Source organism: Triturus cristatus, chromosome 4_2 (assembly GCF_964204655.1).
Source record: "Triturus cristatus chromosome 4_2, aTriCri1.1, whole genome shotgun sequence".
Taxonomy (NCBI): Eukaryota; Metazoa; Chordata; class Amphibia; order Caudata; family Salamandridae; genus Triturus; species Triturus cristatus.
Genome location: NC_140586.1, coordinates 187539515 through 187555380, shown reverse-complemented (window position 1 = coordinate 187555380; position 15866 = coordinate 187539515). Strand labels below are relative to the sequence as shown.

General features: G+C 47.0%; 1 protein-coding gene across 2 annotated transcripts in view; it reads right to left on the bottom strand.

Moving 5' to 3' along the window:
* ST13 (ST13 Hsp70 interacting protein) overlaps nt 1-15866 on the bottom strand; it is a 129596-nt gene that overhangs the window by 72490 nt on the left and 41240 nt on the right. For both annotated transcript variants that reach the window (XM_085601059.1, XM_085601060.1), the window contains exons 6-7: nt 4070-4154; nt 626-736 (exon numbers count right to left, since the gene is read on the bottom strand). In XM_085601059.1, the coding sequence (XP_085457185.1) occupies nt 626-736; nt 4070-4154 (196 nt within the window). The remainder of the gene's footprint in view (nt 1-625; nt 737-4069; nt 4155-15866) is intronic.

Genomic DNA, 15866 nt, shown 5'->3' with positions numbered 1-15866 from the left:
ATAGCTTAGCAGAGAATCACAACAATAAAAAGGCACAAAGGATGACAAACGTAGGTGTTCGAATGGTGGAAAGGGGATAGATAGGTACCCTCTGGGGTGAAATAACAGTTTTGAGAGATTCAAACTGCATTAGGGCTTTGTAGAATAGACTGTAGCTTAAGAACCGGACAAACTCATTCAGCTGGTTCTCTGCTTCCTTCTCCCCAATAGTTGCATAACAGCTGTTCTTTTTTTACAACCCAGTCCCCTGCCCGACACTGCATGGTTCTAATGGAATTCAGATTAACCAGGGTATTCCTCAAACAAGGTGCAGATCTGTATACCCACACCTCAACCTATACTATTGCCTTACCAACAGGGTCATCCCTCTTACCCCTAAATTGCCAGGTTGTAGCATCCCCCCCCCGTTCTGACCCTACCCAAGCAGGGTATCCATACACTGCCAACCAAATCAATGGCATTCCTCTACATGGGCATCCCTCTACTCTGTCTGTGCTCGACCCAGGGTATCCCCTACACCCATATCCTGCCCAACTGGGTTCGTCCTGGATGTGTGCTCCTTAATTCATCACCTACCTTAATCTACGAGAAGTTGTGCAGTTGCAGAGCAAATGTGCTGCCTTACCTGTGCGCCTTCCCTCGCCACTTGTATGGCTGAGCAGAATCTGGGTTGATCTCGATGGCTCTGGTGCAGTCCCGTATCGCTGCATTGGGTTTCTGAAGTTTCACATAAACACTAACAAAATAAAGGGAAGGCAGCTTTTAGATCTAGTCCGAACACACCCATGAATACACGTTTATGTTAGGAAGTGTCAGTAAAGCTCACTGCTCCTCAGAACCAAAGGTTTGGAGACTTATTTGGATGAAAACGACTAGCCAACCAAATGAAGCATTAAAAACGGATTCGGACCCGTTCATGAAAAATGTCAAAGGTGACCCAATAATAACAATATACAACATGGTCCTACAAGCGGTGCGTCCATTGGGGGCGTAGCCCCCCGCCCGTAGCTCCCTCGGCGTTTCTAAACTTAAGTAAACTGAATCAGTTTACTTAAGTTCAAAGACGCCGAGGGAGAACCAACTGACAATATCAGTCAGCATGACGTCGGACCGCCCACCCCCTTCAGAGTCTGAAGGGGGTGGGCGGTCCGGCGTCATGTTGACTGACATGATTGTCAGACCAGGGGCAACAGGCAGCAGCACAAGTGCGCATGAGTGGGGAGGGTGAGCGAATTTTCACCCGTGCCCAGTCATGCGCACTTGTGTTTGCACTGGCTTGCATGCCCATTAGGAGCCCCTCGGTCTCCTAATGGGCAGCTGTGGCGCTAGCTGTGCCCTCAGCCAATCCTGGATTGGCTGAGAGGGGTTGGCAGGCCCCTCCAGTGCCGTTCGTGAAGGCGCCCAGGGGAGCAGAAGTCTGAGAGGTGGCGTGGACCGGCTATGAGGTAAGTTTTTTGTTTAATATATTTCATTCCCCCCGTGCGCGACCCTCCACCCCCCGTGCGCGACCCTCCATACCCCCCCCGTGCGCGACCCTCCACCCCCCCCGTGCGCGACCCTCCACACCCCCCCCGTGCGCGCGAGCCGCGGCTGGTCAGGGGTGCAACACAAGCCCCTACGGCGCCTGGGGACCTCTGTAGCGCCGGGCCCCCCCCTACTCCTTCAGGGAGTCTCCATACAGGCCAAGGTCAATAAATATCTATGACAGATTAACTCAGGGGCCATCCTTTTGCGTAATGCCACTGGGACATGCTGCAGCATACTAAAAAAATAACGTAGCAACAACTAAACAAAAGAAAATGCCGCTGTTAATTAACCACACACGTACGTTGAACCCTGCGTCAAACCAGGTGACCTTTCGTTAAGCAGAGAGGGCTTTGGAGGGTTCACTGTTATGACGCACCTTTGTAGCCTCCGACGTACTATACTCCATTTCAGGTGAGAAAGAGGTGAGGGGGGTCTTGGAATATAATACCAGCATTTCAAGTAGGGACTCCCATTTTTCACAAAGACGACAAACAAAGAAAGCAGCTCTAGGCAAAATTAGGTTAGGCTTAAAGTAAGTTTCCAGAGTTTGGCTATTATTGAAAAGCGCACAGACAAATTTCATATAAGAAAGGGGTATTTGTTTAAGTTCCCTGGAGCAGAACGGAGATGATCAAAGTTCAAAGCGAACACGAGCTCCGTCCGGAGACAGAGTGTAACAGCTTTACATTCCCAACCCCCCACCTAGTAATGACACCAGGGGGGGTCTTTTGCCTCGCAAGTTACAAATGTCATTACCAGAGAACCAAATACATTCTGTTTGGGAGGGTACTATAGCCAGACATCGCACAAAAGGAAGTTTTGAAGTAGTGCATGGTCCAAAGTATGAAAGAAATACCCTGCTCTGTCACCCACTCACCCAATTTTCTACCTTGCTTCCTCGCTATGCAACGCTTCCTAACCAGGTTGGCATTAAACAGTTTACATACAATTCATACACGCGTAGAAACAGGAACATGCTACGGTCACCAACATGTGGAGAATTGAACATGGTGTTTTGACAGCTTCATTGGGAACTGTGTTCCGACGAGTGCAGCGTTGGCCGGATTCTTTTTTTCAGCATGTATATGTATGTATGTATATTTTATTTTGTCATGGCACACGAAAAACAATTCAAACTTCACGATTCACTTTGATTTTGAAGTTCATCTTAAATTTTGTTTGAGACGCGCCAAATTATTAGATGCTGGGCGAGCAAATATTTTAACTAATATAGATAAATGAAAAATGTGTATTCTGAGAAAGGAGCCGAAAAAGGTTTAAAGAAGTTCGATATGAGTCCTATGTGGTTATTTTTTGCACTATCAGCATTAATGCAAATTGTTGGGCCTTGTTAACTCCATTCTATGAGAAGTTCTACATCTTAGTTAGAAAAACTCATAAATATTTGAATCCTTGCAAACGAGCCACTGACAAACCATATAATTTGCAAATTATGGCCATATGCATCAAAGTACAATACATAGGAAAGGCCGTTGTAGGCCAAAGGCATAACAGGTTATTCAGGTATATGCATTAAAAATCAGACGGTGACAAGAAGCGAATCTAGGAGCTTTAAGTTACCCTTTGTGGTAAGTGATGTATTGATTTAAAGTATGTGCTTCAGATGCGTGTGCCACTCCGTTTTAATGAAACCACTTTTCAGAATCCTTGTGTGATTTGTTCGCATTCATCAGGCGAGCTATTCAAATCCGTTTACACACATCACGTTAGGAAGAGTTTTACATATTTGGGATTTCCTCTGCTAACAGTATAAAATGTTGTGTATTTATGCTGTCCACGTGTTAGCTTTTCTCAGATGGTGCAGAGATGTCTTTAAGGGTATGCTGAGCTGTTATTTCACAGTGTGAATTAGATTCTGTGACTTGAATTCACAGTGTGTTGTTTATGCTGTTCTGCTATGATTTTACTGCTGGTTGTTTCTGTACACTTTTGCGGCGCTTGCACACTGACATGGTATCTTTTTGTGCCGTGGGGTCACAGTGAGATATTTGTTGGTTTTCTAAGTTCTATGTCTCAGTTGAATCATGTTTCTGTAGGTTCACTCATACCTATGGAGTTTTTACATAAGGCTGGACACGAGGAACAGTAGAAGTGTAGGGCATTCCTTGGCGCTTCTGGCAAAGATTGTCCTCTATAGGTCATAAAAATTGACAATTTCTTAAATGATAATTAAATCGTATTGCTTTATTAACCTTCCTGCTTCCTCAAATTTGCTTGAAAATGCACCATTTGTCCACTCTTTTTTCAAACTTTTCTCCCCCCCCCGTCGGTTGTTCGGGCACGCTTGCTACACTCGCTCACCGCAGTGTGGAACGGCAATAATTGGACGCCTCACCACTTTCAAATGTCACCAGCCGCCACTGCCTCCTGCATAGGAGGTTCTGAACTCTATACATAGTTTCCTAGGTCGCAGTGCCTTAGTGTATTTGCCCTTTTTACCACCCCAAGACTTAGCCACTTTTCCTCATGCTCCCCACCCTCCCCTGATGCACAGCGCCTTAATGAACAATTCCCAACTAACCTGGCTCTCTTGGCGTAGAGGATAGCTAGCCGAGGGTTGAGCTTGATGGCTTCTGTGAACAAGTCAATGGCACGCTGCAGGTCCCCTGAAAACAGACATGGAGAATTCAAAACCTGTTAATGTGTTCCAACCCAACAGTCATCTGTACATGTACACAATACATGCCTAAACAATCAAACATGGAAAATGTTTGCAGCTTCACCCCACTCCCATTTCTTGCAAAGACCCAAACATTACTGTAGCAAAGAGGCAAATAATACAAAATTGTATTATGTGCCCCATTTTTTTGTATACTGTATTTACACGACAGTGTACAACTTGAATATATATGACTATATCGTAATCGAGGAAGCCATTACTATTTTGGTCTACATCATATCTAGGTTATTTATAAGATCGTGCACCAATTGGATGCGAGTGACCACACCATACCTTGACCCCGATTAATATGAATTTTCTTTCGCTTTAACGAATTTCAGTATCCTTTACTCTACACTAATCTTTTCAAATTTGATACTGTATTTATCATTACTTGCGATTACAAATATGAGCTCCCAAAATGCTTTAATATTACGGTGGTACTCCTATGTAGTTTAATTTTAGCTCTATTTTGGATTAGTCATTGTAAGTCCCTCTTATAACTGCATCAACTTATGTGTTGCCATGCTTTAATATGAATGGGATGATTAGCCTGGCATGGTGCCGAATGAAATTAGTTGATAAACAGTCACACACACTATATTATACATACATATACATACACACACACACACACACACACAAATTCCTACTTCAGATCCTTTGGTATCACCACAGGATGCCGTAATAAATTAACATCACGCCGGTTTGTGACATTTATAGGGGGAAGAGTTAAATTTATTACTTTAATTAAATTTGGAGGGCTTTATACTACTTCAATATGGTGCAACTTTGGTATGTCTATTATTTGCGCTGACTTGTAATATTTATTTGAAGAATAGAATTACAAAATATTCTCTCATATGTTTGTGCTTAATTCTCTTGTTAGAGTTGGTTTCTTTGGTATATTATTTCATTGTTTGATATGAATTAACTAAGAAAGTTTTTTCCCCATTTTTCTTATTTATTTCTTGTATAAGATGGGCAATTCTTACTCCAATATGGCACCACTCTTTAGGATACACAGTGCTTTTTCTCTTTGAGCGTACAGATACTATTTCAATATGGTGCGACTTTAAAATGCCAATACGGTCCTTGCGAAGTAGGAGTACCAGTCCTTCTTTCCCAGTATATTTATACTACTCTACTATGGCGCAGCCGCAGAACGCCAACACGGTCCTCGCAGCATGAAGGAGTACTCTACGAGGCAGTAAGATTAATCGGATCCAATGTGGGCTCACTGATGTGTATTTTTGTTAAGAATTCTTCCGAGCTGGTAAGATTTAACAAGTCTGATGTGGGCTCAGAGACTAGTGTAATTTTGTATTGTTTGTTTTATATGTAGTTCCTTGTGAGCCTTGAGATCAATTCTCTTGTCTATGACAGTAGTCATTTTGTTTATGTACAGAACATTATACAACGTATAATAAGACTGCAGCAAGTGACTCAGACTGATCATATGATTAACGATATAGGATAAGTGCTGATCAATTTTGCATATGAATATGGTTGGTTAAGCAGAAGTTTTGACGTTTGATTACACATGGTTAAATTGAAGTACAACTTTTTAACTTGTTCAATACCGTTGAACTTTCAGTTGTGTAATTGATCTATTACTTAGGAGCTAATTTGAAGTATGGTGTATTCAAGAAAATATTTTTTCCCCAGAGTTTTATACTGAAGTGTAATTGAACACAAAACCTTAGTTTGTGAAAACGACTTCACTTTAGGGGAGCCCACAGACCATTAAATTACTCTGATCAGATGATAGACTGGAGGAGGATGTGGCAGAATGGGGGGGGGCCCGCCAATGGGTAATAGGTCTCTGGATGTGGGGGAGGATGGAGCTGACCTTTGTAGGAGGAAAGTGGTATACAGATGTGTCGATAACATATGACAATGTAATGAGTTTATTACAAAATGCTTCGTAGTACGAAACCTAATAAAGAATGCACACAAAAATTACACTGAACACTTTTGGTGGCAGGGAGGGTCCACTCTCCTACTCTGACTTCTGATGGAAGCCAATCGCCATCAGCGAATCACCAAATTTTCTACTGCTTATAGTTTGTAAATGGAGAATGGTTCATATAATTGTTTCAGCTAGTGATTGACACCTGGATTACAATCCTACTGCTGTAATCTTTGGGAGAATATATATATATATATATATATATATATATATATATATATATATATATATATACACATATATATATATACACATACATATATACACATACATATATACACACACAATTAGGGGTGGGCGGAATTTGCGAAATCCACTTTCACAAATTATCGCGAAAATGTCAAAAATTATCGCAAACACGTGGAAATATCGCGAAGATGCGGAAGTTTTTTTCCCGCATGTTCGCGAGATTTTCTGCATGGTTGCGGCTCGCCAACTTACCCATGCGGTTGCACGCGGGCGCGGCCATCTTGTTTTCAGTTGTCTCGCGGTGCATGATCGCAAGAAGAAAGACGTGATCGCGCGACGCATGACGTCACTGCGGGCGCGAACTGTCGCGAGACAGCGCAAATGGCTAAAAACAATACAACATCTCATGGAGGACGCGACCAAATCAAGAAAACTTGTCGGCGAACGCAGGGATTCAGGTAAGGCGATCGCGCGTGCGCGAGAATGTATTTTACAGCGCGAGCAAGAACCAAAATTATCGCAAAGCTGTGGAATGCGGTAATTGACATTTTCGCGCTTTCCGCGGAACGCGAAAATGTCAAATGATCGCAATTTCCGCGAACGGAACGAAATTTTAGCCCAGGCCTAATATATATACATATACAAAATGCTACTTACCAGTATGCATCTGTTCTTGGCATGTAGAGCTGCAGATCTACACACTGTGCATAGATCGCCATCTGGTGCTGGGCCCGGATGTTTGCAGTTGTTTTTCTTCTTGGAAAGTCTTTGGAAGTCACGAGGTATGTGACTCCTCCTTTGGATCATACTGCACATGGGCTTCGGCTCCATCCTCTGATTATTTTTCGCCAGCAGGGAAATGATGGGAGCGTAGTAATAAGCAGTGAAGATACCCATGTGTGCTGTATCTAAATAAGAAACTGGAACGGTAGCCAGGGAGGCGGGTGGGTGTGTGTACATCTGCAGCTCTACATGCCAACAACAGATGCATACTGGTAAGTAGCTTATTCCGTTCGAGGCATACGAGCTGCAGATTACACACTGTGCATAGATTATAAAGCAGTACTCGCTCCTAGCGGCGACCACCAGTATCTATTGCAGTTGTTTGAAACAGTGTTTTAAGAACAGCCTGGCCTACACTAGCTTGTTTAGTTTGCACATCTACACAATAGTGTTTAGTGAAAGACTGCGGTGTAGACCATGTAGCTGCTTTGCAGATATCATCTAAGGGGATGTTCCCTAAGAATGCCATGGAAGCCCCTATTTTACGTGTAGAGTGGGCTTTAGGGGGAACAGATAGCGTGCGTTTTGCTTTGTGGTAGCAAATCTGTATGCATTTAACAATCCACCTAGCTATCCCAGATTTGGAAATGGGGTTGCCTTTGTGTGGTGGTGAGAAAGACACAAACAGTGGTTTGGTCTTACGAAAGGGTTGTGTCCTTTCGATGTAGTAGAGTAAGGCTCGTTTGACATCTAGTGTGTGTAGAGCTCTTTCTGCAGTGGTCTGTGGCTGCGAGAAGAATACGGGCAGTTCCACAGATTGGTTTAGGTGAAAGGGAGAAATGACTTTAGGGAGGAATTTTGGATTAGTGCGGAGAACAACCTTGTTATGGTGCATTTGCAGAAAAGGTTCTTGAATGGTGAATGCTTGCATCTCACTGACACTTCTGAGGGAAGTAATGACTACAAGAAATACAGTTTTCCATGTTAGGAATTGAAGTTCACGTTTGTGTAGAGGTTCAAAGGGAGGCCCCATTAGTCTTGTGAGACCGATGTTTAGGTTCCACACAGGTGAGGGTGGCACTCTGGGGGGAATTAGTCTCTTGAGACCTTCCATGAAGGCTTTTATGGCAGGTACTCGAAAGAGTGAGAGATGTTGCCTGTTTTGTAGATAAGCAGCTATGGCTGCAAGGTGCAGTCTAATAGATGTGTAGGCTAGGTTGCATCTTTGTAGGTGTAGAAAATAGCCTATGATGAGTTGAATGGACACATCTAGGGGATCGAAGTTATTGTTGTGACAATATTGAATATGCTACTTACCAGTATGCATCTGTTCTTGGCATGTAGGGCTGCTGACATTCATATCTGTGCATAGATCGCCGCCTAGTGTTGGGTCCGGATGTTTGCACGTTGTTGTCCTTGAAGAGTCTTCGAAGTATCCTGAGATAGGTGACTCCTCCCCTGGACCACAGTGCACATGGGCATCCTCTCCATCCCCAGATTGTTTTTCGCCATTGTGGCAGTGATGGAGTAGATACAGAAAGTGATGACCATGCTTACAGTAATTCTGAGAGCTGCAGCTGCTACAGGCGCCGGGGAGGAGGGTGGGCGATATGAATGTCAGCAGCCCTACATGCCAAGAAAAGATGCATACTGGTAAGTAGCATATTCAGCTCGAGGCATGTGGGCTGCTGAATTCATATCTGTGCATAGAATATATAGCAGTACCCTCTATTAGCGGCGGCCACCAGTGCCAGCTGCAGCGGTCTGAAAAAGAGTTTTGAGAACAGCCTGTCCTACAGCTGCCTGCTGTTTTGATTGCACATCTACACAATAGTGTTTGGTAAATGTATGTGTAGTGGACCAGGTGGCTGCTCTACATATCATGCAAGGGAATGTTTCCCAGGAAAGCCATGGAGGCCCCTCACTTACGTGTTGAGTGGGCTCGTGGGGGAATCGTTAATGTGCGTTTAGCTTTTTGATAGCAAATTTGAATACATTTAACGATCCATCTGGCTATACCTGCTTTGGAGATGGCGTTACCTTTGTGGTGTGGGGCAAAGGCAACGAAAAGTTGTTTTGTTTTCCTGAAGACTTTAGTCCTGTCTATATAGTACATGAGGGCTCTCTTTACATCCAGTGTATGGAGTGCTCTTTCTGCGACAGTTTGTGGGTTTTGAAAGAAAACGGGCAGTTCAATAGTTTGATTAATGTGGAACTGCGATATCACCTTGGGCATGAATTTGGGGTTGGTACGTAGTACGACCCTGTTGGCGTGAACCTGTATGAATGGCTCTTGAACGGTTAGTGCCTGGAGTTCACTAACTCTCCTCAAAGAGGTGATCGCTACTAGGAAAGCTACTTTCCAGGTGAGGAATTTAATCTCGCATGAGTGTAGAGGTTCGAAGGGTGGACCCATCAGTCTGGTGAGGACCAAGTTGAGGTTCCACATTGGAGCTGGTGGGTGGCTTGGAGGAATTACTCGTTTGAGTCCTTCAAGAATGCTTTGATGGCAGGCACTCTGAATAAAGAGAGGTGCTGCCTGTTCTGGAGATAGGCTGATATTGCGGTCAAATGGACACGTATTGAGGTGTATGCCAGATTGCATCGGTATAGGTGTAAGAGGTAACAAATTATGTTTTGGATGGATGCGTCTAGCGGGTTAATGTCATTGTTAGTGCAATAAATTACGAACCTTTTCCATTTGGCTGCATAGTAAGCTCTGGTAGTGGGTCTTCTAGCCTCCTTAATGATGTCCATACAGTCAGGTGGCAGGTTCAGGTAGCCAAACTCTAGGACTTCAGGAGCCAGATTGCCAGGTTCAGCTGTTGCGGATCTGGGTGCTGAATCTCGCCATGGTTCTGCGTCAAATGCGCGGGTTTGATCCGCAGCCTTTGATGCGGCACCACGGAAAGTTCGAGAAAGGTGGTGTACTATGGTTGGCGTGCCCATGTTGGAGCAACCAGGACGAGTGTTAGTGAGTGTTGTCTGAGTTTGCGTGCCACCAGCGGTATCAATGGTGCTGGGGGAAAAGCGTACGCAAATCTGCCGGACCAGTTTATCCATATCGCATTGCCCTGCGACTGCGGATGTGGGAACCTGGCGGTAAAGCTTTGGCATTTTGCGTTTTCGCTTGTGGCGAATAGGTCTATCTCTGGATGACCCCACTGCTGGAAGTACGGTTGGAGTACTGATGGGTGTAACTCCCACTCGTGCATCTGGTGGCTGTGTCTGCTGAGCAGATCCGCCATCTGGTTGTCCTTGCCGGGGAGGTGTTCCGCCATGAGGAACATGTTCCTCTGAATGGCCCACTTCCACATGCTCTGAGCCAGATGAGACAACTGTGGAGAGTGTGTTCCTCCCTGCTTTTGTATGTAGTACATGGCGGTCATGTTGTCCGTCCGGATCAACACAACTTTGTTGCACAAGTGTACTTTGAATGCTTTCATTGCTAGGAAGATTGCCATCAGTTCTAGAAGGTTGATGTGCATCTTCTTTTGTTGTATTGTCCATAGTCCCTGCACTGTGTAATTGAGTACATGAGCTCCCCATCCCTGGAGAGACGCGTCCGCTGTCAGTATTATTTGTGGAACAGGCTCTTGGAACTGTCGGCCCTTGCAAAGGTTTTGTGGATTCCACCAATGCAGAGAGTTGTATGCCCGACCGCTCACCAACACTAGGTCTTTTAGTTGCCCGTGAGCCTGATTCCATTGACGTGCTAAGCACTCCTGAAGCGGGCGCATATGTAGTCTCGCGTGTGGGACTATGAAGATGCAGGAGGCCATCATGCCTATCAACTGCATGAACACTCGCGCAGGAAGGGAGTGTTGGGGTTTGAACTTGGAAATCAGCATTTGCATGCTGTTGATCCTCACTAAATTTGGCTGAGCTGTGGCTGCCAGAGTGTCATGGTCGCACCTAGGTACTGTTGTACGTGTGCGGGTTGGAGATGTGATTTTGGGTAATTTAGTGAGAACCCCAGACTGTGAAGAAGGTGAATGGTGCGCGACATGTGGCTGGCACATTGCTGGGCTGACTTTGCTTGAACAAGCCAGTCGTCCAGGTAAGGGTAGACGTGAATGTGTTGCCTCCGTAGATGTGCAGCCACAGTAGCTAGGCACTTTGTGAAGACTCTGGGTGCTGTTGTCACGCCGAAGGGAAGAACCTTGAATTGGTAGTGCTGCCCTTGAACAGTGAACCTGAGATATTTTTTGTGTGAGGGGTGAATGGGTATGTGGAAATACGCATCTGAGGTCTAGCGTGGCCAGGAAGTCTCCCTGTTTGAGCAGCGGGAGGACTTGTTGTAGGGTGAGCATGTGAAAATGCTCTGAGAGAATGTAGCGGTTGAGGGGTCTCAGGTCTAGTATAGGTCTGAGTGACCCGTCCTTTTTTGGTATTAAGAAGTACAGGGAGTACACCCCCGTGCCTTGCTCGTGGACGGGTACGACCTCTATTGCGCCTTTTTCCAGCATACTGAGCACTTCCTGCTGTAATAGCGCTAAGTGCTCTGAGGACATAGGACGGTGTTTTGGTGGTATTGTGGGTGGAGTGGAGGTTAATTCTAGGCAGTAACCGTGTTTGATAATATCTTTGACCCACCTGTCCGTGGTGATGGTGTTCCACGTGGACAGGAACCTTTGTCGCCTTCCCCCGACAGGTGTTATGTGGTCGGGAGGAAGGTAGAGGGCGTCACTGTTTGTTCTTGGGGGAGGACCTGGTATTGCCGTATCCGCGTCCTCTGCCCTTTGTGCTGGAGCCACGATACCCACCCCGGGTGTTTTTATCGTAGGTACTTTGTGTGTTGCCCTTGTTGTAGGTTTGCTGTGACCCCTGTCCTCTGCCTGCTCCTCTATTTCCGGGGCGACGAAAGGAGCCACTCCGAAAGGTCTGCGTTTGGAGAGCCCCCATGGACTTTGCAGTGTCTGTGTCCTTTTTTATTTTTTCTAGGGTGGTGTCAACTTCTGGCCCGAATAAGTAGTCGGGGTTGACCGGCTGATTGAGGATGTTATTTTGAACCTCAGGTTTGAATCCGGAGATTCGTAACCAGGCGTGTCGTCGTAGCATGACGCTGGTGTTTATTGCTCTGGCAGCTGTATCTGCGGCATCCAGTGCACACTTAATGGATGCGTTCGTGAGGAGTTGTCCCTCCCTGATGAGGATCTCTGCTCCCTCTTTGTATTGGTCAGGGAGATGTTGGAGTAGGGTTTCTAATGTGTCATAGTGTGCGCGATCGTAGCGAGCTAGGAGCGCCTGGGTATTGGCAATACGCCATATGTTAGCTGCCTGGGCTGCAACCCGTTTGCCGGAGGTCTCGAGCACCTTGGACTCTTTGTCCGGGGGAGGAGCATCCCCAGTTGTCTGCGAGTGCGCCTGTTTGCGAGCATTTGCGACTACGATGGAATCCAGAGGCAACTGGCCTCTAATGTACGTAGGGTCCCCAGGAGCCGACCTATATTTCTTGTCGATCCTGGGGTTTATTACTCTTGCCCTGGTGGGTTCTTTGAAAATGTCCTTTGCTGGTTTGAGGACACCCTTCAACATGGGTAGAGTTTTGATATTTCTCTCTGAGGATGCGAAAGTATCCATTAGAAAATCGTCCTCGATTGTGTCAGAGTGGAGTTGCACACCATGATTTGCCGCAGCACGTTCAATTAGGGCGTTGAATGCGGCAGTGTCCTCTGTGGGAGACGTTTTTGCGCCATATAGCTGCGTGTCCTGTGTATCCATAGGTGCACCTGTGTCTACAGGGTCATCCCAAGGCTGGTAAGGGTCCTGTTGGCCTTCAGGGTCCATCTCTCTGGGGCAGGGGACGTCGTCACCCATATAGTCCTCCAAAACGTCGGTTTCGGAGTGTGTCGGAGAGAAGGACTGTGGATCTGGGTAGGAGGTATGGAGACGTTTGTAAAGAACTGGTTCCGAATCCGCTGGCAGCTTTTTCTTTAGCGGGATCCGGTAGGAGTCCAAAGCGTGTTCGGAAGATATTCTCCGCTTGTGGAGCATAATTCTGCCGGTGTCGGCATCGATGATGTGGGACGGTGACGTCTCCGGAGGAGAGCGTTCGGCAGGTGTGATCCTAGTTTGGATGACACGTGTTCTTATTTCAAACATTTTGGGCGCAGTTTTCTGCTCGGGGCCCGACGTGTCCTGGAGGGCTGCCTTTTCTTTGATGCGTTGCAAGGACGCTGCAACTTGTCGCACCTGGAGCGCCGACGGTTCTTTGGCGCCGAGCGGTTCTGTAGAGGCAGGCGTGGGCTTCTTCGGGGCCATCGAGTCGAGGAGAGGTAGTAGCCGTCGACTGCGTCGATGATTGGGCCTTAGGTGCTGCTTTCGAAGTGGTGTGCGACGCAGCGGCCATTTTGACCTTCGTGGCCGGAGCCGATTGTTTCGGTGCCGAGGCGGTTTGGCGGTACCGATGGCCTTTTTCGGTGTGTCGGCGCCGACATCGGCTGCTGCGAGTTCGGCACCGAAGTCCCGTTTGGTGCGGTCGGCGCCGACGGGTTTGGCTGTCGTCGAAGGTGTAGTGGGCTTCGATCAGACCAGTGTCACTTTCAGTTTTGGTTTTTGTGGAACTGACACGACTTTTGGTTTCGGTTTCGATGAAGGGAGACCAGTCGTTTTGGGTACTAATGGCTGTCGCTGAATGTCCGAGGCCGGGCACGAGGGCGGGGCCGAAGAACTGCGGGATAGGTCTTGGGTAAGGCCCGAAGGCGATCCCTCGACCGGAGCCATAGACTGACGCACTGGGATATCCTCCGTCTGTACGGGTAGGCCTTGCTCGTCACCGGAGCTACTTTCTTCGGCCCCTAAGGCCTCATCGTAGTCTCCTACCTCGGTGTCGTCTTCATCCCTGTGAAAGAGTTGTTTTTCTAGGTCTTCCGATCCGGAATTGTGTTCGGAAGCGGGGCTGGAGGGTAGGTTCTCCACGCCTTCCACATCTTCGTCCTCGGCGCTGAAGATGTTGGTCGGGGCCGGTGCCGCTTGCTGCGCTTCAAGTCTCGCTGCTCGTCGATTCCGGAGAGTCTTTTTGGATCGGAATCGGGCACAGGCCATACATGTGGATTCGTCGTGATCCGGTGAAAGGCATTTGTTGCACACCGGGTGGACGTCGACATGGGGATATTTTGCATTGCAAACAGGACACCGCTTGAATGGTGTCCTCGATTCCATCGTCGATGGTGTCGATGTCGATGCGAAAAAGTTGTTTTTGAAGTTAGTAAACTAGCAAGTAACTGTCGATACCGATCGGGAACAGTACCGACGCGAACTAAAGGCCTTTTGGCCTGAAAAAAGTTTTTCCTAACTTGAGTCAAGATGAGCACATCCGAACCCAATGGCGGAAAAAAACAATCCGAGGATGGAGAGGATGCCCATGCGCACTGTGGTCCAGGGGAGGAGTCACCTATCTCAGGATACTTCGAAGACTCTTCCAGGACAACAACGTGCAAACATCCGGACCCAACACTAGGCGGTGATCTATGCACAGAAATGAATTCAGCAGCCCACATGCCTCGAACATCACGAAACGTTTCCACTTGGCTGCGTAGCAAGCTCTAGTGGTAGGCCGTCTAGCTTCTCTAATGACGTTCATACAGTAAGTGGGCAGATTAAGATAACCGAATTCTAGGATTTCAGGAGCCAGATCGCAAGGTTGAGCTGAGCTGGGTCCGGGTGCCTGATCTCTCCACGGAGAGAGGTGTAACTTTTGGTGCGGCACGGTTGTCTGGCCCAAGTTGGAGCAATTAGGATGAGAGTGAGGGAGTGTTGCTGTAGTTTGCGCACCACTAATGGAATGAGTGGGAGAGGCGGAAAAGCGTATGCAAATCTGCCTGACTAGTTCATCCATATTGCATTGCCTTTGGACAATGGGTGTGGATACCTGGCGGCGAAGCTTGGCATTTGGCGTTTGTGTGTGGTGAAGAGGTCTATTTGTGGATGGCCCCACATTTGAAAGTACGGGTGAATAACTTGTGGATGGAGTACCTACACGTGGATTTGTTGTGTTTGTCTGCTGAGCAGATCGGCTATAGTGTTCTGGACTCCTGGGACATGTTAGGCTAGGAGAAAGATTTTTTTGGGGGTATGGCCCATCTTCATATGCTCTGTGCTAACAGAGCTGTGGAGTGTGTGCCGCCTTGTTTTTGTATATGGTACATGGCTGTCATGTTGTCCCTGCGGATTAGGACGGCCTTGCCTGAGACATGGGTTTGAAAGGCCTTCAGGGCTAAGAATAAGGCTAGTAACTCTAGATGGTTGATGTGGAGTAACTTTTGTTGAGGTGTCCACCTGCCCTGCGTGGTGTGATGTAGTAGGTGAGCTCTCCAGCTTGAGAGCGATGCGTCCACTGTCTGTACTATCTGGGGAACAGGGTCCAGGAACGGTCACCCTTTGGAAAGGTTTTCGGTGGTCCACCACTGCAGAGAGCGATGGGCGCGACCGTCTACCAACACCAGATCTGTCAGTTGACCCTGGGCCTGGTTCCATTGGCGCGCTAAGCACTCTTGGAGGACGCATCTGGAGTATTGCATGAGGTACTATGAATATGCAAGAGGCCATCATTCTTATAAGTTGCATGAACACACGAGCTGGAAGAGTGTGTTCTGGGTGAAATTTGGCATGTAGAGCCTGAATGTTTGCTATCCTGGCAGGACTGGGATAGGCTAGCGCTTTTGAGGTGTCTATGGTGGCACCGAGGTATTGTTTTACATGGGACGGTTGCAGATAGAACTTGGTATGGTTTACTGTGAAGCCCAGTTGGTGAAGTAGTTGGATAGTGGCGCG